This window comes from Simochromis diagramma, unplaced genomic scaffold (genome assembly GCF_900408965.1).
Source record: "Simochromis diagramma unplaced genomic scaffold, fSimDia1.1 OVJJ01000216.1, whole genome shotgun sequence".
Lineage (NCBI taxonomy): Eukaryota > Metazoa > Chordata > Actinopteri > Cichliformes > Cichlidae > Simochromis > Simochromis diagramma.
Genome location: NW_024386883.1, coordinates 344,439 through 370,520, shown reverse-complemented (window position 1 = coordinate 370,520; position 26,082 = coordinate 344,439). Strand labels below are relative to the sequence as shown.

Here is a 26,082-nt window from a genome sequence, read left to right as displayed (position 1 = left end):
TGGAGGGAGGAGACAGAGAGAAACACAGAGGTTGGAGAAAGGGGGAGATGAGGTGAGGGAGGTCATGGCAGAATATAGAGGGCAGCCACGGAGACAGGAAGGGAAGAGATAAAGGTTGAGGGATAGAGTGATTGGGGCCAGTTGACAGGTGGAAAGGGAGGTTAGTTGTGCCCCCTTTACTAAAATCTGATAGAGGATATTTGTTGATTTTAGCCTAATCACATATTCACTCAGTGTATTGTGTGTATAGATAGATAGATAGATAGATAGATAGATAGATAGATAGATAGATAGATAGATAGATAGATAGATAGATAGATAGATGTGTGCAATGCCTCTCACTAGCTCCTGTAAGTTTGTATAGATTCAGGTGTAGAGTGCATTTATATTGAAAAGCAGACAGGCACCTCTTACGTTTATGCGCGCTTGGTACTCGGCGCTACCGGCCGAGTTGCGTGCGACGCAACGATACACTCCTCCATCTGGAATAAGTGGACTGCTGACGTTGACGTGCGATACAGTCAGGCCATCCGACAGGGTGTACTGGCTGGTCTTGTAGGTTGAATCTCTAACCACAGGTTCATCGTCCAGTGTCCACGTGATAGAAGGGGGTGGGGCTCCTTTGGCTGCACACATAAGGGAGAAAGGCTCGCCGGGGTTTACCACCCGCTCGCTGAAGGAAGACACAATACGAGGAGTACCATCTGAGAGGACAGGGGGAGAGAGGAAACAGAAGGACATAAATAGAAAGTGAGAAGTTCTGACAGAAAAGCAGAATACTTGAGAAGTTGCAAAGCCCACAGCAAACATATTAGCTTTGAACACAAAGACTATGGCGCCTAATACCTGCACTTATTTAAGTCACTGTCCACGTACCCTCTAGCAGAATAATAGAGAAGTCCTGAGCAGTGTGGCCCTTTCGGGAAGCAAAGCACTGGTAGGCCCCAGAGTGAAGCTTCTGTGCTGCAGTGATCTGCAGGGTGTCATTGTGTTGTCCTTGGATGGAGATGTGCTCGTCTGGGACAATTGGCTCTGTGTTCCTGTACCAGGTGATGGTGTATTCTGGAGAGCCTTCCACAGTGCAGGTGAAGAACAGTGTGCTGCTGATGCCCGTTTTCAGATTCTTAGGGGACAAGGTCACTCGTAGTGGATCTGAGAGAAGACCACAGGAGTTCATAAAACAAAAATGTGGATCACTTTAATAGTATATCTGCTATAATAATCAAAAGGCATCAATGTGATTTGTAACCTGCTAACTTACCTTTTTATTTACTAATTATATTATCTTATTTCAAAAGGCGTTTTTTTGTGTCTTTTGCCTTTCCTGCATCACTCTAAAATCATTAAACTGGATTCAAAACATGACACATAGTGCTTACAGTAGGCGTTTTCATTCACAGAGATGGGGAGAAAGAGAGCGAGTACAATCAGCAGTGGTGACTCAATCAGTTGGACGCACTCATTAAAAAAGCAGCTGGAGATATCGCTTCACATCTCTGTCCACTTGTGTGTGTGAGTGTGTCTGTGTGTCAGCAAGAACGCGTGCCTACATGTGTGTATGTGTGTGTGTATGTACGCAAATGTCAGTGAGCAATAAGGCAGCTGGTGGTGTATGCTGGGGGGCATCACTGTGCCTCCCAACCCCCCCTACTCACCCTGTCAGAGTCACAGACTGTGCTGCCATGATGTGCCCACTGGCAAAGCCTACCGCCTCTCTATTCTCTCGCTCTATCTCGCCTCACTCCCTTTGTTTCTTTGTATACTTTACACACTTTAGCTCAGCCTTTCTTATTATCTCGTTATTACATTGTAGATAATGTCATTCCAGCACTGTCTGGGTGTCCGACCGCCCCCCGCATGACCCCTTGTCTTTATCTCTGTCTTCCTCACTCTTCTTCTTTTCTGATGGTAAATGGTGTTGGCAGCTGTGATATGGAATCAGCCTGAGCGAATTACTGCCCTGTCTCTCCTTTTGAGGTCTGATATGATGGGACATCCTACAGCTCACACATATGTTTGTAACAGACACACTTTAGCTTGGACTTACATGTGCGCCCCAAACCAAACACTTAAAGGTGCTTACAACTGTGTCTGTCTGCAAGGCTGATTCACTGACAAGACAACGAGCCAGTCTGCCAGATATTTTGCAAATGTGTGTGAGCGTGTGTGCGTATCTGTGTGTAATGAGCCTCACACACCTATCACGTGAAGCTGTCCAGACACCTCCTTTGAGCCAAAACTGTTGGTGACCTCGCATGCATAGCTGCCGCTGTCTTCTTGCCTCAGGTCACTGATGGTCAGCCCTGTCAATCGCCGCGTCCAGCGGGCATCTGAGGGTAGTGGGCGACCATCTTTCAGCCAGCGCACAGTAGGGCTTGGGTATCCTCCCGCTATGCAGGGGAGCTCAATGCTATGGCCTGCGTAGACCTCCCCTGCTTGGAAACTGTCCAGGATGGTGGGTGCAGACTCGTTGGGGTCTGGAATGCAGACATGGTGTTACATTTTTGTCAAGATAAAGAGAAAAAGGTAAGTTCACACACCAGTTACTCACCCATTACAGAGAGCCTGGCTCCATTGCTTTGCCGTGTCTCGCCACTGTATTTATGCTTTGTGATGCACCGGTATGTAGAGAGAGCATCCTCTTTTTGAACATCGGAGATGTAAAGAGCCCCAAAGGAGGTCAGCGAGAACCTGTTACCTGAGGAAGACACATTAACAAAAGATCAACATTAATCTTCTTAAAGGAGAAGTGACAACAGGCAAAACATCACTCCGAAGACCTTGTGTGTAAAAAACTTTTCACTCCCTCCTGTTCCCACACTTTCGTGATGATCACTCTCGTTCAAATACATAGTGCATACTGCAAAACCATATTGTTCTTAGAACAAACAGCTGCCTGAACAGTTGGCACTACCTGCCTAATAATGCTGCTTCCCAAAGCCTGGCACTCTTTCAAGACCTGGAGGACACCCAGCGGTCACTTACACCACCCACAGACAGAGGAGAGACAGATTTACTGTCTCCCTCCACACACAGCTTATAACTCTTGCACATCACACTAACTACCATCACAAAACTCGTTAAGTGTTCTTCCTTTTATGCATGATAAGAAAACAGGAAGGCCAAAGATCAAATGTGCCTCTGTGTCTTCTCTTTCTTAGCATTTGTTTTATGCTACTCAAAGAACAGTTATGTCAGCATTACAAAGTCTTCAAGCTGTGTATAGTGAAGGCAGACATCAGTTTGCAATGACTCCCTTTACCAAGATATTCTTGCGTAATTTATACAGAACATTGTTTCTTTGCATAAAAGTAAGCTATCTTACATTTCCTGATAAAGTCCACAAACCTCACATTAATGAAGCTGTGCTATGTCCTCACAGCACAAATAATCTCATAGTTTACCTTAAGTGTGACAGTCATTACAATAAGATTTATTTAGGTTTGTAAGCATTAATTATCAATTGTGCCTTTTAGCATCCAACCACGGGGCAACAACTGGACTGGCTGCTTTCACATTCACCAGCATCAATATTTAAACTACAGAGTCTGTGTTTATCAGGGTCTTTCAGAGGGTTGAGCAGGTATACGGAAGGTAGCAGTTATGCACTGTGAATGTGTTTGCATCGAATATACTGTATGACCCGGGAGGAGGCACAGGCTGCAATTTCACAGCAGCCTTTGTTTGCCCCCTTAGAATGAAGCCTTACAGGATAATGAGCACTTTAAGACTGCTACTCCCACAACACCGACGACTAGCCTGTCACAACACTCTGACATAGGCAGGGAGAGAGAAACAGAGAGAGAGAGAGTCAGCAGGATCTGTCAAAGCCATTCTTTCTGTCCCTGTCTGCAGCAGTGAACTGAATTCATCCCATCTGCAGCCTCTTAAACAACACTTATTACACAATACACATCACATTAGTCCTCTCACTATCCAGCCATCACAACTGAGTGGTTTGTTCATAGAATCAGTCTATCGTTGGTTGACTCACTTCATGTCTTTGTGTGAACCATCATCAGTCTCACCCTTTTCCTCTTGCTCTCTCGCTTTCTCGCTGTTTTCTTTTTTTTTTTGTTGCTCTGAGTTTCTAAGCAGAGTGGCAGACAGAGTAAAATATTAATTACTAAATCCGAAATCACTGTGCTCCCTCAGCTTTTATTCATGCTGACTTGACTAGACAATGAGAAACAGAACTGTACATCTTTCTCTCTCTTGCTCACACACACACACACACACACACACACACACACACACACACACACACACACACACACACACACACACACACACGCGCACACACACACTCTGCTTCAGGAGAATACGCAGAAATGCATGCATACTGTACAGGCATTCTGAATATAAAAACAGTACAGTAGTTTCTGTTGCAGGTTTCTTTTTCGTTGTGCCTCCTTCATGTTACACAGACCCTTACAGAGCTTGAAGATGATGGATTGGATTGGATTTGTCAGACTCAAAGCTATATTTTGTCTTTAGTTTCAACTCGTCCATGTATACTAAGCATAAAGGAAGTCAGAGCCATGCACATGTATGTATGTACTTAATTTGGAAGAAAGATGCAAAAACACAAGATAAAATTTTAAGTTGGAAAACTGTTAACTCTTGAGATAAACCGCAAAATAAAGATTCTAAAGTCGGATTTAGACTTCTCTGTGAAATCTACGTCCTAACCTCCGACATCACCACAAACCCCTTTCTAACCCTTGCCATTCAAAGGCCATTCAAGCCTTTTCGGGCTGCGTCGAACCAACGTGTATTTACATTTCTCTGGAAGTGCATCTCAGGTTATGTGAAAGGTTGCAGCATAGCGTTTTGTAGGAGCTTCTGGTTTTGTTGTAAGTTACTGTGTAGATTTCCTGCTGAAGCATAATCCAGGGATAACCCAGCACTTACACAGCTCAAGATTTGCATTTTGAAATGTTTTATTACCTTAGCATTAGATTTTAAAACACTGATCAACAAAAAAAAGCAATATATAAATACCAGCCTGTTTAACATCTAACCAAAACGGCTGTAAAATTAAAAAAAAAGAAACAGAGCGAGGCACTTACAGATCCTCAGAAATGCTCTGAAAGAACCATTTAAAAGGTTAAATAATTTTGTATCATGTATAAATGATTCTTTAAAGAGTCCTTTCACCCGAGAAGAAGCGCTTTGAAAGAAGCTGCATGGCCTAGAGGATTGTGACATTGTTAGATCCTGTATGAGTTTGGTCACTCTCAATGAGATGCATTCACAGGCAAAAACAGGGTGATGCCCAGATGCAGATGAGGTCCAGAGGGGAACTATTTTTATCTCCTTCTGCAGCTGCATGTACGGGAAAGGGATTTTTATTTCTGACAGAAAAAAACTGTATATAGTGTGGATAATTTAACGGTTTAATCAGGAGTGTACATTTTTTAGTTTTGATGAAATTTTTAAAATAACTAAATTGGAGTTGCTCTTTTTCCCCTTTTTTTAATGTAAATGTTGGCACATAGAGATAAACTAAGGTTAAGTCTGCTATTCTAAGTCTATAAGAGAGCCCAGTTACTCATGAGCAAGGCACTGCAAAAGCCACCTGCTTTACCCAATCACTTAATGGTGTTTCACCAGGCAACTACTCTGTAGCGGTGTATAGTCCAGCTGTATGCTCTGCAATGTTAAACAGGGCATTAGTAAAGTTAAAGTTCCTACCAAGCCTGTGATAAAGGTGTGCTTTCACTTTATTTTTTAAACCAACAAAATGCCGGCAGCCTCACAGTCACACAGACCAGAGCTGCTGCTCTGACAAATTCCAAAGAGAAGGAAGGAAAGGGGAATTAATAGAAGTGTAAATGTGTGAGAGAATAGGAAAAAATAAAAGCAAGAAATAGTCTATAAATAGGATGTATACTGTAGCTCATGCGAGTCCAGCAGTGTGTATGTGTGCGCACCATGTGTGCGAGTTAGTAGCAGCCTCATTTTCTCACATGCAAATGAAGGCGTCGGCGCAAAGATAACGAGGCCCATATTTCCACCTCCTCAGTGGGGCCATTATTTATTGATGTTCTGCATCTTTCCCCCTCCCTCCCACTCTCACGCTTTCTTCATCCTCTCCCTGTTGCTAGGGTCTTCTCACTGGCATCCTGTTACGATTTTGGTGTACTTTCAGCAATTATTAAAGCACAGCGTGTTTACAATCATCAAGGACCAAATGTTGATACCCTAGGTGTTGTGTGAATGCAAAAATCGCAACGGCAAACTGGCTGTTGAAGTTGCTTAAATCAATAAAGAAAAGTAGGATCAGTTTGAAGTGGCTAAATATAGCTTTTCACATGCAAGTAGCTTTGTATCCAATCACAAATACTTTACAAAAACATACAACACAATGCACCGTGTTATAGCTTCCCGATTTCCTAAGCCTCAGTTGGAGGTTTGCTGGTTTCAGAGATCATTTAATCCAGCTCTGCACCTCAAAATCATGAAAATAACTAACAATTTGTCACCTCCTTTAACTAACTAATAAAATATTTGGAACTTCATTCATGAACAGTTTATTCAGCACTATTCCCAACAGGGAATCCGACCTACATGTTTAGAGGTGCAAATTTCCACAATGTCCTATATTAAAGGCACCTAAGCAAGAATTTTCTTATGATACTAACCTGCTCAGGTTTTCCAGTGTACATGACAAGAAGACAAAAAACAAAACAAAACTGACAGGTCTGAGTAAAACACCTTTGCTCCCATGGGACTTCCAGTATGGACCCCATATCTAATGAGTTTGGAAAAGGCTAATGAGCTATCGAACTCTGATTCCTGTTTTCCTCCTGGTGGATCACTACAATCTGACCCCTGGATTCTTCATCTTACTCAACCCTGCTGATGGTCAAAGGCAGTAGATGCTTGTTTCTAAGGGCTTTCCCAGTTAAATGAAGGTTACTGCGCATTATGACGAGTGTAAGGTAGCACACGGAGAAGGTCAAAGGTTTTAGATTCCTTCAAACAATCACAACATTACAGTGCCTCTCTCTACACAGAGGCTTTCAAACAAAATTGGGACTGTCGTTTCTCTGCACATTTCACGTGTCACAACACTGATGTTTAATATCTACCTGAGGCTTTTAATGTAAATTGATTCATTGTAACAAACTGTTGTAAAAATGCAGGAAAATTTGTGACTGAATGTATAATTTTTTTTAAATACTGTACAATACTTTTTAAAATCACAAGCATTAAACTATTAAACATTTTAATAATTTAATAATTGACCACAAAGTGTTGACAGTTTGTTATTCCGAAAGAATATCAGGAAGTCGGGGGATTGATTGATTAAATAAATAAGGACAAAAACTACACCTGAGACTTGAGCTCTGGTACTTTTACATCTCAAAAAAGTGAGTAAACCTAAGATGTAAAAATATATAAAAAAATAAAAAAATAAAAAAGAATCATCATCAATCAAAGTTATTTTTTGAATAGTGAATTAAAGCTGAACTGAAAAAACCTAGTAAATCCAATCTGGATGCTACCTGAAACTAATCTGACTTTAAAAATAATTAGAATATATAAAACTATAAATAATAAACCTGACAGTGGGTTTATTTTGTAGCATAAACGATACAGATGCCATTTTTAACACTTTGTTAAAGATGGCATCTGCACTATTGAGCAGAATAAAGTGTAAAGTACAGAAAACCCAGAATGTAAAATGTCCCCATATGAAAACGTGGGGTCTCAGGAGGCACAGGGGTGAGGACATGCAGTTATATGTCAATGTAAGAAATTGTTAGTGTAGAATACAGTAGGGACATTGTAAAATAACAGTTTACTGCTAGTTAATATTCCTGTCAGTATCTATTAAGTATATGTATAGTACAGTATGCCACATTTTGCAGTGTATCTTTTACAGTTAAAACATAATTCTTCACAATACTTTCAAAGTATTTAATTACAGTGGAAAGAAATTAACCTTGATAATATTTTGATTGGAGATGGTAACAGAAGGGTTTGAGCTCCAGACCCACAAAAATGCATCTGCACCTGAGTGTCAAAGCTTTATTAGTCTTTTCTAATTGAAATTGATTTTATATCCTTTAACCTCCTAGGACCTGGCGCCCACATATGTGGGCATCACATTTTGGGTTGTCTAGACCAAAATACTAAAATTTTGCTCTACAAGGGCCTGATATCCACTTACAAGGACATTGTACTGGCTCTGTTTTATCGAAATTTAAAACGAATATCCTCATATGTGGCTCTCATTTTTCTTAGAAACAAAAATCAGGTAAAACAAAAAAGAAAAATCTGGTGATTCCTTGTTTTTACATTCATCAGGTCCTAATATGCCCAAATATCAAAGAGAATTTAAAAATGCATGCCATGGAAGAGTTTGGGTTTTAGGAGGTTAAACACCAAAATGATTTTGAGCTGCTGAAAAAACAGCATTCTGAGTCTCACTTTAGAAAAACTGCATTCTGTATTTCTGCATTATACCTGTGCTCTTAACGGCAAGTTGCAGAGAAGATTTTGAAAGAAGGTGAGAAGACAGAGGAGGGGAGGAGGAGCAGATCAAAGACTTGTGACTGTCACAGAAAGAAGACAAAAGAAAAAAAAAGCACAACATATTCCGGAGATATTCTCTGCAGTGCTGGAATATGCTTGGTGCTCACAAATCCAGGCACACGAGGCCTGGATTTGTGTGTGTGTGGCACGTGCACACACAAAGAAACACCTACCGGGCTTAAAATAGGACAAAAACTATTAGCCTGCTGGCACAAAAAATAATAAACTACGTGTTAAAATTAGCACAGTGGATCCTGTGAATGGCAGTAGACCAGTTTTGCACTAGAGGAATGCTTTAAAGTGGAAGAGGGCCATCGATGAGTCATTGACTTGATTTTAATAACGAGAAAGAGAGGATAAGAAAAAGGGTAGAAGTAAAGGGCATGATGCTGGGTAAAGTAAGAAGGAGATAACAGCCCATGTCTGTATTCTCCACTCCTTTATGCAAAAAAGGGGGTGTTACATCTGTATTCAAAGCGGGAGCCCTCTCAACCCTCCCTCTGTTCTCTCCCTTTTCTATGCTGTGTACATTAAAAGCCCAAGTAGAAGCAGGTGTCAACCATTTAAATATATACACTGTCCTGGCTTTTATTCTGCTGCACACTTACTTAACATCTATGAATGGCACCCTCTTAACTCCTTTTAATTCATATTCAAAGCAGGTTTTATTGGCACAACTGAGGTGTAAAAACGAATTGTGCGACTGGAGCCACTGCATCTCCTTAATGCGAGAGACTTTGTTAACAACACACAGAGCATGAGTCAATGTGCGAGATAGGACTAAAGCCACATGAACAATATCTGTGTGTCAGCGTTCGATTCTCTCTTTCTCTCTCACTCGCTTCTTTGTCACTCGCTCATTTTCTGGAAAGGAGTCGAGATTGCAGGGCATTGAGGGAGCCGCGGTTCTGTCATGTTTTCATTAAAAAGCCACGCTTCACTGTCTAATCCTAACTGCTCTCCTCTTTCCTAACCAATTGTGACTGCTTACCTCATCTTTCAATCATGTTTTCCCTGCCCTGCCCCTTGCCGCTGCGTGATGTTGTACACCAACTCACCGTGAGGGTAACGAATGACATAAAGTTGGGGGGACAGAAGTGAGGAAGAGGCAAACATGGAGGCTAAGAAGAGGCAGGGAAACAGAGGGATGAGGTAGAAAAGAAAGCAGAGTCCAGTTTTCCACCATGATGGGACCACGTCTCTTCTGCTCCACTGACTGCTCTGTCCCAATTTGCCCTGTGTGACTTTAAACAGTAAACACTGGGGGAGGGGATGAAGTGTGTGTGTGTGGGTTTGTGGGGGGGGGTATCGAGAGACTGAATGGACCGTCGGGGACAGACATGAAACCAATTGTATGCAAAAGACATTGTTTGCATAGATATACCTCGACAGAACGCTGCAGAGGTGCCATGTTACCCCCCATAAAGCCGTCCCTAACCAGACAGGGCGACAATGCAGCGTAAAGCTAAATGGACCATCTCAGATAGAGAAAATTAAGCATCAGTGGAAGCATCAGAGGAAACGAGGGATGCAGGGGAAAGAGAGTGGGCGGATAGGAGAGAAATGGGGAGAGATGTAGAAATAGGACTCCATTATTCATGACGTGTGTTTCATGTGCTTGGTGACATCTGGGACAGCAGTGATAATGAGAGTCCCGGGAGACAGAAACCACACACACACACACACATGTATCCCAATGCATGGCATCGTAGAGACACGTGCCACTATTGTCCAAACACCTTCTCTTTACTGGATGTCCCATTAATTCCTATTGAACAGCTAATTTTCTGTGCACTAAAGCTTAAACACTGAAGTAACTTTGGTCTTCAAAAAAATGCACCTCAGTATAAAAGTAAACATCCGGCAATGAAAAGCTTTCCACTCCTCCACCTTGTTTTCATTTAGTTGCAGATAAGAGACGATGTTGGATTTATGGTGTGTGTCTGCCATCATATGTGTGTGTGTGTGTGTGTGTGTGTGAGACAGAGAGAGAGATGAGATGAGATGTAGTGTACTCCAGCTTAGCCCCATGGCCTGGGGCAGTGAGCTGCATTAGCAGCACTGAGTGAGCTGCCTGGTCCCTCCCTATTAGAGTGCTGGTGGCAGAGGAGTGTCACTGCCCAGTATGAGGGAGAGAGAGGGAGAGAGAAAGGAGGTGGGGGGGGGGCATGACTGATATAACCAAAGTATCAAATATCCTGAGTTTCATCATCGTTACTGCAATTAAAGAATGGAGATCACCATCTGAGAGGTGGAAGTCACAGATTAAAGAACCACTAACTTGGTTATTCTGTCAGCATAAAAGATTCAGTTTTTAAAGTTTAGTTCTGAAACAGTGTAAGCAACCTTCTTTGTGACCTTCTCTGTGACTGTAATATGTAAAAATTATCTGTAGGTGAAACTGAACCGAAAAGAAAATGTCTAGCGTACAGTATAGCTACAGTTACATTACAGCACGTGCAAATGCTGAATGTGAATTCTATGATGCACTTTCTCCTTGAGTCTGCATCGAATGCTCAAGAGTCCAAAGGCTGTCAGTCTGAATTTGTAACCCTATGACAGAGTCCAGCTTCACAGTAACGCTACACAAGACAAATGTGTACACACAATAGAAGTACACTCACTCTTCTGCTGTCAGTCTTCATAGTTAGCATTTCAAATTAGCTCAAAATAGCTAGAACAGCCTGTTACTGCATATATCTGCCAAGGTGTGAAGATATGAAATTTCTCCCCCCACACCGTGCATGGATTAGTCCGTGCGTCCAGAAAGATATACAGATCTGGACAACGCTGTGATGCTATATATAGAAATAATAAGGAATTTTCTCAAAATTTCCTGGATCCAGATGCAGACACAGGCACTAAATCACCTACTTCGACTCATAAACCTGATTATGGATAATGCTTCTTGTTCTTTGTTTTACACCACTTGTCTTCCTCTTCTTGCGACATACCTCCTAAATTCATAAGTGCATACTGCACTATATAGATAGATAGATAAGATAGATGCATATCTCTCTCTCTCTCTCTCTCTCTCTATATATATATATATATATATATATATGTGTGTGTGTGTGTGTGTGTGTATTCAATGTATGAATTTCCCCTGCAGCATAAAACATTGCATCTCATTGTCACTTTTTGCTGGATACCAACCCATTTACCAACACAATGCTCTGGAAAATGAGGGCTGCTATTTGTTTCTTCCCCGTAGTATGTATATGCTCAGTTATTGACTGATGTCTTAACAGAGTTTCACTTTATAGTGATCAAACCACTCACCTACTGCAAAAATAATGAATTATTGAACATTTCCTATGTGCATACTAATCTATAAGCAACAAGCCACCTCTTCCTCAGAGAGGCGTTTCTGTCACATTAAAACCTCAGAGGAGCTTTTCACTATGACCCACGCTATAATCAGTCGGGGTCTGTGATGTTGATCTGGCCTTTGTGCGTGTTTGGATAGCTAATAGTGAAGCGGATCAATAGGTCTGATTGAGAGGTCATGTAGGAACATGGCACTTTGATGACCACCGGGGATCCCATCCAGTCCCTCATCATGCCTCCTCATGAGACTGTGAATGATAAACCACATTCACAGAAACATGAGGAAAAGAACCTCTCACTCACACAGAGAGACTCACAAAAGTAGAAAATTGATACCAGAATTTTGAGCGTATGTAAACATATATTTTTACTACAATCCCACACATCAAATATGATAACATTTCAGGATAAAACAGTGGGGCAACACTGTAAAGCTATAAGTTTTTGCGTTGTAGAAAGCCAGGATTAGAGAACAAATCACTGCCTTTAATAATGAAAGCAACACAGAAATGAAGAAAGAAAGGGACACGAAACTTCTAGTCTCTGCTGTGAGTGGTTGTGAAAATAAGCATTTCCTTAAATACGATTTCTTAGTAGATCCTGCTGTAATCTCCTCGCTCTAATCCTACTTTCGCCTGCCTAAACAAAAGCGTGGAAGGAAGTAGGAAAAAAGGGGTAAAACCTCTTTGCTTCCAATCCTATTTCTTAACCCAATCCACGCCACATAAACCCTGCAACTCTTTTACTCTAAGCCTTGACACAAGCCTTCCTGCTTTCACTTTCCTTAATGACTGTGGATGTGGACGGAAATGCAGATTAACAGCTATCTCTTACAACGCCACTGGGGACCCGTTCTTTGCCTTGATATCACAAAAAGTGTCAATAATAATGCAACGATAATAATACTGACTGATTGGAATGATTGCTCAGGATTGTGGATATGACCTGAAATCAATGAAGATAAACTACTTTTATTGATCTGCTTTCCTTCTCATATTAGCTTTTTGTCTTCAATTATAATGCGACAACTTTAGTAACTAAGCTACTAAGATTCTGTTTAGATGCCATTATTTGCTACTGCACATCCATTTATATTTACTGAAAATTAAAAGTTTACAATTTTGGTACTTTGATTCTCCCACTATATCAACTACATTTGACCGATATGTCTCCATAATTCAATTACAATATAAGTTAAAAGCTGATTTCTGCATTTTAAAAGAAGTCACACTTGTTGAAAAGTTCAAAACAGTAAGATTTGGCCTGGTTGGCTTTGTTTCATTTTATTGGTTTGCTTTATGTGACTTTTCACAAAAAAATTTATTTTCATCACAAAAAAAAAAGAAAGCCAAAGGAGCAAAATAATCTTGGTAATTTGTCAATGAAGAAGAAACTTCCTAAACTCTCGCTTCCTCTCTCCCTCAGTTTCTGTACTCTCACAGCCTGGCTTGAAGGGTTACATAGTGGCCAGGTTTCTGTCAGACTGATGTGCTCGCAGGGGCTTTCCTATCATTCCCTCTTACTCTGAGTGACACTGATACACTGATGCACTGTAAACATAAACATGCTGCATGTGTGTGTCTATAGCTGTGTGTGAGCCTGTGTGTTTTTGATGGAGACAAGGAGGCGAAAAAGCAAACGAGAGCGACGGCCGAAGCGTCAGAGTGTGTGCATTTCTGCGTTAAGTGCACGTGAGCAGGCGAGTGTAATAGTGTGTAAATACTCAATAACAGCCGACACTTGTCAGCCCTCTGCTCTGTACACACAAAGCCTGTGGTTGGGCCATTGTTGAACTCCGCCTCTCCATGCCATCCCTCCAACCCCCCCATCCCTTCCCAAATGGGCTTCTCAAGCAGAGATAATTATGTCTATTGTGCCCCTTGCAGCACGCGCTCACGCACACACACACACATACACATTCACTGGTTTGTGCTAATTAACACACCCACCCACGTGTCTGCTCAACCTAACTGAGTAAAAGATGGCTGCCAGCAACCCATCTGTTCCTGTCCGGCTCTCAGTCGCTCTCAGCACACTGGGGCAAATATGAGAGGGGCAAAAATATCTACAGAAAGTGAAAGACCAACTGACAGAGGTGAACAAACCACAAACAAGTGAAAAGACATACATTTCCACCCTGTCATGTTGATTGTTATGTCTCGGGAAGACAGTTTTTCCAGCACCTCATTGCTGAGTTTTGGTCATACTGCCACACGTTTGCAGGTGTATGCTCATGGTGGAGGCTTCATCTGCATGATTTAGTCCCCCATTAACCCTTCCCTATTGCCTGCTGTGTACCACATGGGACAGAGGCAGGGGTAGATGAGGGAGAGGTGAGAGAGGGATGATGTGACACCCAAGGGTTTGGGGGGGTTATGTTCCAAGAGCCCCGGGGATGCCACGTATTCCCCATCCTCCTCTATCACACAACGTCCTGATGTACTCAGACGGCCCGAGCACAACAACAGGCGAGGCGTCACAAAGCAGAGCAAACCACAGCCTTAATGTATCCCAAGTTAATGTTTAATGAGTACGCCATATTCAGGCTGGTACATGCAAAATCTGAAAATGGCTTTATTGTGTTACTTTTGAAGGGCGCGTGTGTCTGTGTGTGCAGAGAGGCTTGTTCAGTTGTACTTACTAGAAGCAAGTGTGTGTGTCAAAGTGTGTTTACAAGCGTCTGCCGTGTCCCAGACAAGTGTATCCATTAATGTATTCCTGCTCTGAGTACACAAGCACAGATTTACAGACATGGTGTCCTAACACACTGCTGCTCTCCATGACGTCCCTCTGCCTTTGTCACCTCTCTCCTGCACCTGTGTGAAGCCTTATGACACTAACTTTCTAATTACACAGAGGGAAAACTGTATAACCATCTATGCACATACAACAGTATTGTTATATAATGGTATTCCCTATGTGTGTGTTTATTTATTTATTTTTTCACCGTTTTGTATACTTAGTTTTTTATTTTTCCTTTTGTCCTACAGAAATTATAACAAGCATATTTCAGAGAAAAAATACAATTAATTGATCTGTTTTATAAATAATCTGCATATTAATTGACAAAGTGGACTGGAGTGTGCTTGTCAGCATCATCAGACTCCCATGTGTATTTGAATCACCTACAAGCCAGTCAATTCAGCTGCAATGTTTTAGCTGTTTGCGTAGATGTATGTGTGTGTATGTGTGTGTGTGTGTGTGTGTGTGTGTGTAGCTGTGTACTATTGAGTCTATGTAACCTCCTGGTGTCCAGCACCCGAGGGGGCCGAAGATTGATTTGTAATGTAGCCTGTAAGTGACCTCGCCACCTGGTGACTCCTGTTAGAATCCAATTTTACATTAGCGCCTGATACTGATCACACTGACAGGTTATGACAGGTTACAGTACAAAATGTGCCTGACTTATGATATACTGCGGCTATTTTGTTAAAATATAAGAGGGGGTAGAACAAGATAGAATGAGAGTTTGGAGTGTGACTGAATGAGAGCAGAAAATATTGCTCTGTGTAGGACAGGAGTTTATTAATCTGGTTTTCTAATCTTATATATACACTGTAATTCTATTTTGTGCTTTTCAGCCTGAGGTTTTAAGGAAATGTTTATCAAATTACTGTGCAAATACATAAACAAGACCAAACAGTGTAGCAGGTGGATTAGATGGGGCATGGTTGGGCATCTTCTGTGGACCACCATGTGGCTACAGCCATCTGCTGGTCCAGTCTCTATTCATCGGACCCACTCATTAGCTTTCTGCTGATTAGACTGACGGCCTCGATCGGCAAGCTGAACCCTCTCTGTGTCCCACTGTTGTCTTTATTCCCGTCCACAAACCCTCCATCTCTCTGTCTCTGCTCCAGCTCGCCTCCTTCAGATCACTACTCAGATTAGCAGACCTCAATTGTCTCACGAGGGTCACAAACATGCGTGGGCACACACACAGACACGCACGCACACAAAGCTTAACTACAAGGATAGTATGGGACGGGGAAGCGAGAGGGAAATAGGTCAGTCTGCCTGCACCCCTCCCCTCTTAACCACCCCCCCTGTCCTGGCTGGATGGGAAAGTGGGACAGGCAAGGGGACAAACACACACACACACACATACATAATCATGCACACATATAATCACACACACACACAAAATGCTCCAGAAGGGAAACGTGTGTTTGACAAAATAGAACCTGTTGTGGTTCAAAGGGCATGGCTGCGTTGTGTTATGTCATCAACTCAACCTTCACACCAATATGTGACTGTGCTACTGATCAGAGTCTACACATAGCAATGCCTCCGTGCAAAAGCACAGATATGAAGTGCAGATAAACTACTTAAACTCTTTTTTAATTCAATGTAGGGCTGTCATGATATCAGATTTGCACATCACAGCAACACTGTTGCCATATATATATAAAAAAAAAAACATGCTATCAGTCAGATTCGTCTATGACTTGGTTCAGTTTGTGTTGTCTGATCCACTAATGTAAAGAAAACAGGCCTGTCTATTCATGTATGTACTCATACTGTGCTTTTGTTTTGAGATAGGGACAAATGACGAGGAGGAGGTACAGGAAGGAACTGTGATCAGATTCATTGATGGTTCGGTGGTGCCACAAATGTTGCTTCGAAGGTGGGGAACATCAGTGAATCACTACGCCTAAAATACCTCAATTTACATTTAAAAAAGATAAAGTCATAAATATGCACTGAGCTATCAGCTGAAATGCATTTCTGAAAATAAGAAAAAGCAAAAGTTTTTCATTTTCTTTTGTGACAGTTAGCCAAAGCCCACCAGATGACAATACATAGGACTGAATGATTGAATGCTTTGACTTGGTGCTTGCAGACCATTTCCATCAGACAATGCCCTCTCTCATCAGTAACAGATAACAGAGTATTTGCTCTCAGAGATACATTTAAGTGGGTCTGATCAGAATAAAGATTAGTACTAATCAGATGTTTGAATATTATTTGTTGACAGTCGTATTATTGTGTTAAGTGGCAAAACCTACAGGATTTTTATCTGTCCCCTGCTTCTCATTATCCATCCATTATTGTAACAAGCAGAAAAGGAAAATGGTGCAATGAATGAGTCTGACTATGTGTGTCTTTGCACAGTGGCTTTATTTTCTCAAATTTCACCATCATCTCCTGCTGTGACAGGTAGTCACCTACTCACGTGCACATCGGGAGCTTTCCATCATAAAATCTATTTTAACTTTCACATCTTCATTAGATGTATCCAGACAGTCCTTTGCTGGCCAATCAGGGAAAAAGCATCACTCTGTAGTGTTTGAAATGACCTAGTGAGGAGTAGGAGATCAGTATGAATAGACTGGACTGTTTATATAACCACATGTATCAGCTGTATATGGACATTTACTGTATGTGTCCATGAGTATGTTTGCATATTGTGCACCCATGTGAGAGTGCAATAACAATATTCAGATTATGAGCTGTTGTGCAGACTATGTTGATTGGCTGTGAGGATGACGAGGTCACTTTGCTGATTGGAGGGTCAAGGTTGAATGCAACCATGCTGCCAGTGTTTGCCCTGTTTGTGTGTGCTGCTGTTGTAGTGAAACGAATGCTGAGTTCAGTGAGCAGCTCATCATGTTCAGCATCTGATCCTCACACTCACTGCTCATCAACTGACCTATATACCCCTAATTACACACTGGAGCCTCATGACAGTACAGAAACACCCCATACATAGAAATCACAAATATAGACACAGAGGGCTGGCATACCCAAAGCAGATCTACTATATTTATGTTCAGGAATCATCAGAAGTCACATGTAAACCAAGCGTGACGTCAACAACTCATAATCTTAAGAGCTGAACTGAGGAAAGAGAGCACAAATATGAAAGCATACGAGTAGAACATTTATGTCTGGCTGGCTGATGTGTGTATAATATGAGCATTCATGAGAATTTTCATGAATTTAGCTAAGTAAAAAGCAGTATTTTTCCTACACACTTTAAGTGTTAATAGTGAATGCCAAAATAAAAGTATGGCAAGAAATACAAAAAGTGGGTGATTTGGTCACAGCCCTGAAAAATGTGGCCCATTAAAGCAGTCACATTGGTAACTGAGGACAAAAAAATAACTCTAAATACACAAAAATGCTTCAGTATTATAAAAAAAATACTGTACCCTGAAATGTCTGAAAATGACAAATTACTGCAACCTTGGTGCATGTACATGTGTGACACAGAGTCTGTGTGCTTTGCATACATATAATATAAAACGCCATCTGCCAGGACCTGAGGCCGTTCTTGCCCTACTACCCTCCTTGCTACTCTTCCTTTGGTTTGCTCTTCTTTTCCATCTCTCCTCCCTCTGCCCTTTATTGTTATTGCAAGGGGTTTTACATGCAGAAAATAATTAGGCCCACATCTCAAACAAAATCATGAGAAAAATGTACCTACAAAAAAGCTGGAAAAACACATAAAGACAGATCTCAACATTTATCTTTTCTCGCACACACACACACGCTCACATGCACTAATGAGGTTAATGAAGATGAATGCAGGGGCACAGTCCTATTGACATCCTGTATCTCTAATTGTGGCCCTGTTCTTCAAGGACATAGCGGCAAGACAAGCAGGGAGTGGACCAAAATAGATCTGATGAGGAGAAAGTGTGGAACGTGGAAAGAGATGTCTGTCTTTCATTTTCTTTGGTGTCAAACACAATTAAAGGCACTAGTTGACATTAGCTTGAGATAATTAAATGTGATGTGGAAAGCAGGGCTAGCAGAGTTGGAAAGATGGAACCGTCCAAAGAAAGAAGGTGGCAGACGAAAGAGGGTGAGGGTGGAGATATGTTCAGGAAGGAAGGAGAAGGAGGAGGAGGAGGACCGGATCAGTGATCCAGAACAGTGAACAGACAGAAGACACGAGTTAAGAATTCGGTCAAACACAGAGCACAGTGGCACATCAACCGCTCTCACACACAAACAGAGACACAGACATAAAGACACACACACACACACACACACACACACACACACACACACACACACACACACACACATAAAGACAACCCTGAATCCAACAGTCAACAATCAATGTGCCTTCACCATCTCGCTCCAAATTCACTCACTTAATGTCCTACCTGGGACAATGGAAACAGTGTCTCTCTCCCAGGATACAACACTGACGTACTCCTGCACAGCAGCGGGGATGAGGCACTTGAACACAGCTACGTTGCCCCGCATTGAGCGTTGGTCCGCCACCCGCACGGTGTAGGGCTCCCTGAAAACTACACAAACACAAACACAATATTACATACAACACACTGCATGTAGAAAGGATTCAATCTTTTAAATGGGGTTTTCTACCAAGGAATAAAGACTTCCCTATTTTTTTATGAACATTAAAAGAGATGAATTTGAAAGATGATGATTATCTACATAAAATATCCCAGAAGTGTTCCATTTAGAAGATGCGTCGAGAGAGTGTGAGCGCCATCAACATGGTCCTATTACCCCTCTTGCCAAGGCAAAAACAACAATCAGCACCGTGTTTACATCATCAAAAACAACACATTAACACTCCAGAGCAAAACGCCCTTTCATCAATTACCACAGCACTCCGCATGTATTCACTGGAAATTACTGAACTACTCCTGTCTATTGTTTGAACTCTTCTAATCCTGCCTCTGCTTTTGGCACAAATGGCACAAGCCACCATTAGGCAGGATAATCATGGAAATCATTTTCTAGCTCGGGGATGACATCATAATAAAACACTGATGTTTTTGCTCAGAACTTCCCAAGTATACAACAGACTGAGCTGCACTGAAGGGTTAATGGTGCTTTGGTTTATTCAGGTTCATGCAATATTTTACACTCTGTTGAATGAGCAGGAGCTCATTAGCGAAATCACATGAAAGCTAGCACGTATCTGAAGGTTGCTAAGAAACTGGTTCGGAATCCCTTTCCTGGTAACAGACATGATGACAGCATGCATACATTCCTGCCGCAAGAAGAAAACACTTGCCAAAATTTACATCTTCTTTAAATAAATAAATTAAATAAACCCGTTCTGTTGAGTTCTTTTGAAACAGTATAATGAAACCCTTCTGTTGTGAATTTCTTTACACTTTGCTGTAAGCCACGAGGCAGTAGCACTGAATTCAATTTGACTCCTGTCAATAGCTGCTCAGTGGCAGTGCAAGCGCAAAACTGTGGCCATAAAATCCCAAACAAAACACCCACATCCTGTCTGACTGTATAACCTGTGCACCAAGGCTTGACTGAAGCCGTTGGCTGCAGGATGTTTGGTTCATGCTAATCCCTCGGCTCCTGAGGCCTGGCTTTTGGGTCATGTGGGAATGAAGGCAGCAAGCGGCTGGCATACAGCTCAGGGTCCTGGCTCAAATCCTCAACTTGGCACTAGTATTAGTATTAGAATGAATATGAGTATTAGTTTAGGTCGGTGTTGGGAGGCAGAATATGAAAACAGATGTTGATGGCAGGCGGGAAGGGGGAGGGACTCACTGGCCTGAATGAATGATGGGAAAGGGGGAGGGCAGGGCGATAGATGTAGTGTAAGTGTATGTATCTGCTGATGTTGACGTATCTGTTTACCGGGTAATTTTCCTCTTCGTGTTTCTCTTCTCGTTGTAGAGCTGGAGCTTCCCAAAACCCCTGATGTACTATTTTACTTTAGATGAGGTCTCGCCTATTAAAGCCTCACATGCGCTAATCAATGGAAAGCACCAATTAGGTTTGTTAATGAGAGATAATTAAAGAAGTGTGCTGTGGCTAAATTTAGTCTGGCACAAGAGGACAGTTTGAAGAACGAGGGAGCAGGGAGGAGAAGGAGGACAGAAATGGGAATATGATGGCAACAGAGGCAGCTTCCGGTCAAAATTCACAAAAATAGACTGTAGAGAGTCTAGTGGTGTATACTTTGTGTGTATCCTTTACTATAAGTGAAACCCACAACAATACACAACAGAGCATAAAACTTAGTGCATAAACCTAAAGTTTAGTACTCTACACTTAAGTACACACATTTCTTTTTTGTGCAGTGAATTGCTTTTCACACCCTGCAAAGCATTTAAAGGTACTTGTTTAAGAAAAATTCAAGTGGCTGTCAAGCTCCTCTTCTGTTGTGCTGACCTTTGATAAATGGAAGGACTGCCAACGAGGATGAGCCAGTTAGCTCATATAACCTTTTGTCACAGTTTTCCTCCTTACCGGATGTGGTTATATCTCACAGTAGAGCTGCTACTTCACTCTAAGTACTGTAAGGGTTGTGTTTTGAATTTCTTTCTACCAGATGGTGCCACGCCATAGATGAAGGGGTTATGTTGGTGTAAAGTGCAGTGGTTCATCAGCAGCTCAGTCAAATAGGTGTGAGCAAAGGCCAAGGCCTGATGTAGTACGTGATGCAGATGTTCTCTCTGTAGACTGTGTTCTAGGTCAATCTGTGTTCAGGTCGAGACAGGCTATTTTAGGGCAGGTGATTCTGTGTGTGGGTTGGGCTTTTTGCAGCTGCCAATCACATCTGCTCTAGTTTATGCTTCAGCAACAGTCTCTTCTTGCTGTGTCTCGCTTTGACCTTTCGCTCCATAACCCCACTTTTCTTTACCCTACAGTTTATTCCCTTCCTGGCTGTCCATTCAACTCACCGGCTTTGATGCGAATGTTGGGGCTGCGGATCTTGCCGGCCTGGTTTTCCGCGGTGCAGAAGTAGTCATTGTCGTGGATGTAGCTGTTGTAGGCAGAGGGCGAAAAGGGGTACAGTTGCAGCGTGCCATTGGCGTGCACATGCCGGATGTGGGGCACGTCGTAGATGTCGTCGCCAGTGGCCAGGTACCAGCGCAGTATGGCACTGGGGGTGCCCCCTGCTGGACAGGGCAGGGACACCCCCACCGAGCTTGAGTAGGTTACCCTCTGCAGGGAGGCATTCACAAAGTACAGCCTGGTAGAGCCCACATCCTCACTGTGTACTGCAGGGGCAAACATACAACACATCATCACTTAACAGGCAGAGATGGAAGTAAAGAGTCAATAACAAACACCTGTTACACGCTGTACACATGCTGAAAACACACAATAGTGTCAAAATAAACTTATCAGATTTCAGCAACACTGATTTAAAGCATTAAGTACCACAGTAAAGTGAAAATGTTGGACAGACAGGGAATGTCCTTCAAATCTGTGGCAAAATAATCATAACAAATGTGTGTCAAATGTCCAGCTGCAAACATCAGTCACATGATGCAGAAAGCAAGGGATTTGGGCCAAAGTCTGTGATGGTTTAGGTGGATCTGGGGGTGGGAGAGGAGGAGCCTGTTACCTCCATACAGTTCATGTACAAACACATAAAGACAAACAGAAAGCAAGAGAAAGAGAGGGAGAGAGGAAGGGAGGAAGGGAGCATGTAGATAGGTTATGTGATTGGAATTTCTATGCCAGACGCAGAGATTTAAGTCTATTTAATCTCCTTACATATTTAACACACACACACACACAAACAGGAATGGTATTCATTGGCACTCAGATTAAACACATACACCTCCAGCACTGAGAGGACAGTGAAAAAAAGGAATGAGGCAGGCCCGTCTCAAATTTGAGGTCAGTATAGGAAAGATTAGAAGAAAAAATGGAAGGGAGACACCGCACAGATGTGGATGTTAATTCTAAATTATGTCATCTAATACAAACTGTCCACCAAATGGTCACCCTTGTACAGCTATACTCAGAACAGGAAGTCTTTAAAACATCACCAAAGGTGCTAAACGATACTAAAGTATCAAGAATTTCGATCAAAACAGGTTAAACTTAGCACTCAGTTTCAAATAGATCCAACAGATGTTCCTCTGAATAGCCCTGATATCTAATACTGCTTTTAAAGACTGAATTTAATCAGTAAAACTGATCAAAATGAATAACTTTCTCATTGTTATAATCACATTCACTGATTCAAATAAATGTATGTATGTATTTATTTAGGTGAGATCACTGACTTTTATGGGATTCTCTTTTTTTCTTTCATATTTATTCCTAATTTAATCTCCTCCATATATCTAATGCACTCATTCATTGCATATCAATAGGCCCAAAATGTTTTCTGATGCAGTTACATAACAGATCTGATGACAATCTGCAAAGCCTTTTGAGAAAATTGGCTTGGGGAAAAAAACACAACTGCTGAGCGTCTTGGAGCTCAAATGGATTGGAAAATATCTTTTTTTTTAAAAAGGTAATTTAGCACAAAATTTCTGATGTGAATAAATAAAACAAAATCAGAGCTATAACAGTAAACCTCATATCCGGTGATATAAGCATAGGACTTTCAACTAAGTTATTTCATTTACTTTTGTCACTATTTTATTGATCACTTCGGTCAACAAAATCTTACAATGGGAAAAAACTTGTCACAATTTCAAATCGCATTTTTTTAACAGTCCTCAAAACCCATGAAAAGAAAGGCAGGTATTAAATACTTAGAGGTGTCAGTGAGGGAATATTTGACATTTTTGCTTGTTTGGTTATTTATTTATTTATTTATTTTTACCTAATTTTTTGCCTTTTTTTGTAATTTTTGCTGGATTAATCACAAAAAATGTTCATCCTATTAGGCTGTTCATTAGCCATCTCATTGTTTCAGCTTTAAGAACCGGAAAACGACACAAAACGACACTATAATCTTGATCACCTGAGTGTGTTTTTGACATCAGATGCACTTTACTGTATAAAAGTTTATAGGAGGATGATAACAAACAACAATGATCACAGCCAACAATCTTCAGATGTTTTATTACACAAAATATTTCATTATTTGCCATCGTTAATGATCTAATTATAATGGTAATTGTTTTGTATCAACTAAATAGAAGTCTTACTTTGACATCATTTTTTAATAATAATAATAATGCAACCGTCATATAAGCCTAATAAAACCCAGAGTGGTTCTAAGTTTTTTCATATTGTTGCAGTGATTTTCAACTTATCAAACTTATCTTATTATCAAAGACATGATATAAACTTATCACATTAAATCTTGAGTGGAAAAAATCTGCATGTGATCATACAATGCATTTCTTTAGTTGGGAACATCCAACCTTTTGAGATTTTGGGCATGTAGTCAGTGAAGGGTGGCTTCAAGCTATGGGTGATGTTTACGGTCAAACATTAACAAGTGAAGTCTGGCAGAAAAAATCAACACCATCAACAGTATCATCATGGTAGGACTAAGCTCAATGTACCAGATCGAAGAATAATGCAGCTATCTTATCCATTTAGTGGGGTTAGTCAATAATTCCAGCTTCCTTTTAAAGAAGTGCCACTGTCCCTGATGTAGGGATTGATAAATCTGGGCAGCATGTTACAGATGGTATATGAAAATGTGTCTGGCAGTCCAGTGGTGGGCTGCAAAAACCAGGTCAGACTCCCTCCCCTCTGCAGATTACTGGTAATGGCCCCTGAGCATAAAGCCCATATTAAAGATTGCAATATCTATAATCTCCCAATGGGGGGACAGCACTAAAGTACTAGAGTGAGGGGGTCACCCTGAGCTTGGGGGGCTGGGCATCAGGAGAACCTCTCATACAGTAGATTATATGGCCTGGGGGCGTTGGCACCAGGCGGGGCTTGGGAGCACTGGGACTGATGGAGCAGGAAGTGGAATACGAGGGGATCAGAGTACTTCCACTCCCGAGCTGGTCAAAGCCAGGCAAACTGCACGTGCACTCAGCTGACATAAACAGACATGCAGACACATAAATACATTCACATACACATCCCAAAGTAGCTCTCAGTGCTCAGTCACACTGGGGGGTGGAGGAAGCGGGTTGCCATGGTGGTGCTGGCACTTGAAAGCTGTGACTGAATATAAAAAAAAAACAAAAAACAATGCAACAGTCTACCCTAACAACAATGACCCACTGAACAATCTAAATTTAGAAACTGCAAACAACCAAATCCCATAGTCTGTCACACTTTTCCAAATATGAACAGCTGCTGAAGTGAGCAAATATGTTTAAATGGAAAAGATTCCAAACTAAGCACAGCCACACATTACAGCTCGGTTAAAAAAAAAAACGTGTTTTACTCACTGACATACCAGAAACTGCTATTTTGTTAAGTGTGTGAGGGACAGCATTATCATCCCTCTCCACCAGGTGCACTCCAAAGCTGAACTGGCACTGGTTTGTGCCAGACTGGCAGAGTTTCCACTCAATTTAAAACTGACAAATGAAATGTTACTTATGACCTGTGCCCGTGTACAAGGCTTGTGTAGCAAGCATCAAAATGCCAACAACACTGTAAACACACGCGTTTATGCATAGCTTGTAATGGTTATCCCCAGGTGACAAATGCTATGATGCAGAAGATGAAGACTAACCTTGGCCAAATGCAGACAGTCCACACTAAACTATTCAACATGTTCATAAAGACAAACTTAACTGAAACTGGTGCAGTGCAAACTAATTATATAGCGTTAATATTGTGTGTGGTGATATTATGTTAATACAGGGACAGCAAATGTTGATATTTTTTTTAAACAAATGAAAATACTATCCAACACTGGAGCATAACGGCTCAGTCAGACAAGTAAAAACAGGACAGGACAGCAACCTCCTTACATCTACAGTGTAAATGCCAGAATTAAGTTGTGGTGACTAAGTGATTGCCCAGAGCTTGTCTTGGTCTGGCAAGCTGACTTGGTATCAGTCTCTGGTTATATTCATAAAAAAACAGTTGTAACATTTAAATATTAATTTCTGTCTACGTAGACAGCAACAGATATGTGATTTTTTGACGATCCATCAGTTAATTGCTATATTATCAGAAATAGATTGAATATGATTGTCAACTTGACAATCACTCACAGACTGATATCAGACTCAGTCTTACTGCAACATTTATACTAAAGTTCATTAATCAATCAATCAATTTATCAATAATGAATAACTGAAGTGACACAACTTATATCACCCATAGCTTGAAACGGATATTAGAATAGAATAGAATAGAATAGAATAGAATAATCCTTTAATTGTCCCACAAGGGGAAATTTGGTTGTAACAGCAGCAAGAAAAACACATATACAAACAAACAGGACAGAAAGGAAAACATACTATTTTTTACAAACTTACATCAAGGACAATAGTTATCAAAAACAGAGTACTGTACAGTAGGGCTGGGCCATATCATACCTTTCACGGTAATAACGGTATAATG

General features: G+C 41.3%; 1 protein-coding gene across 3 annotated transcripts in view; it reads right to left on the bottom strand.

Moving 5' to 3' along the window:
- LOC120734144 (Down syndrome cell adhesion molecule-like protein 1 homolog) overlaps positions 1–26,082 on the bottom strand; it is a 53,258-nt gene that overhangs the window by 19,866 nt on the left and 7,310 nt on the right. For 2 of the 3 annotated variants that reach the window (XM_040032731.1, XM_040032732.1), the window contains exons 2-7: positions 21,522–21,842; positions 18,996–19,142; positions 2,552–2,698; positions 2,199–2,477; positions 877–1,152; positions 408–704 (exon numbers count right to left, since the gene is read on the bottom strand). In XM_040032731.1, the coding sequence (XP_039888665.1) occupies positions 408–704; positions 877–1,152; positions 2,199–2,477; positions 2,552–2,698; positions 18,996–19,142; positions 21,522–21,842 (1,467 nt within the window). The remainder of the gene's footprint in view (positions 1–407; positions 705–876; positions 1,153–2,198; positions 2,478–2,551; positions 2,699–18,995; positions 19,143–21,521; positions 21,843–26,082) is intronic. The other variant, XM_040032733.1, reaches the window with a different exon arrangement.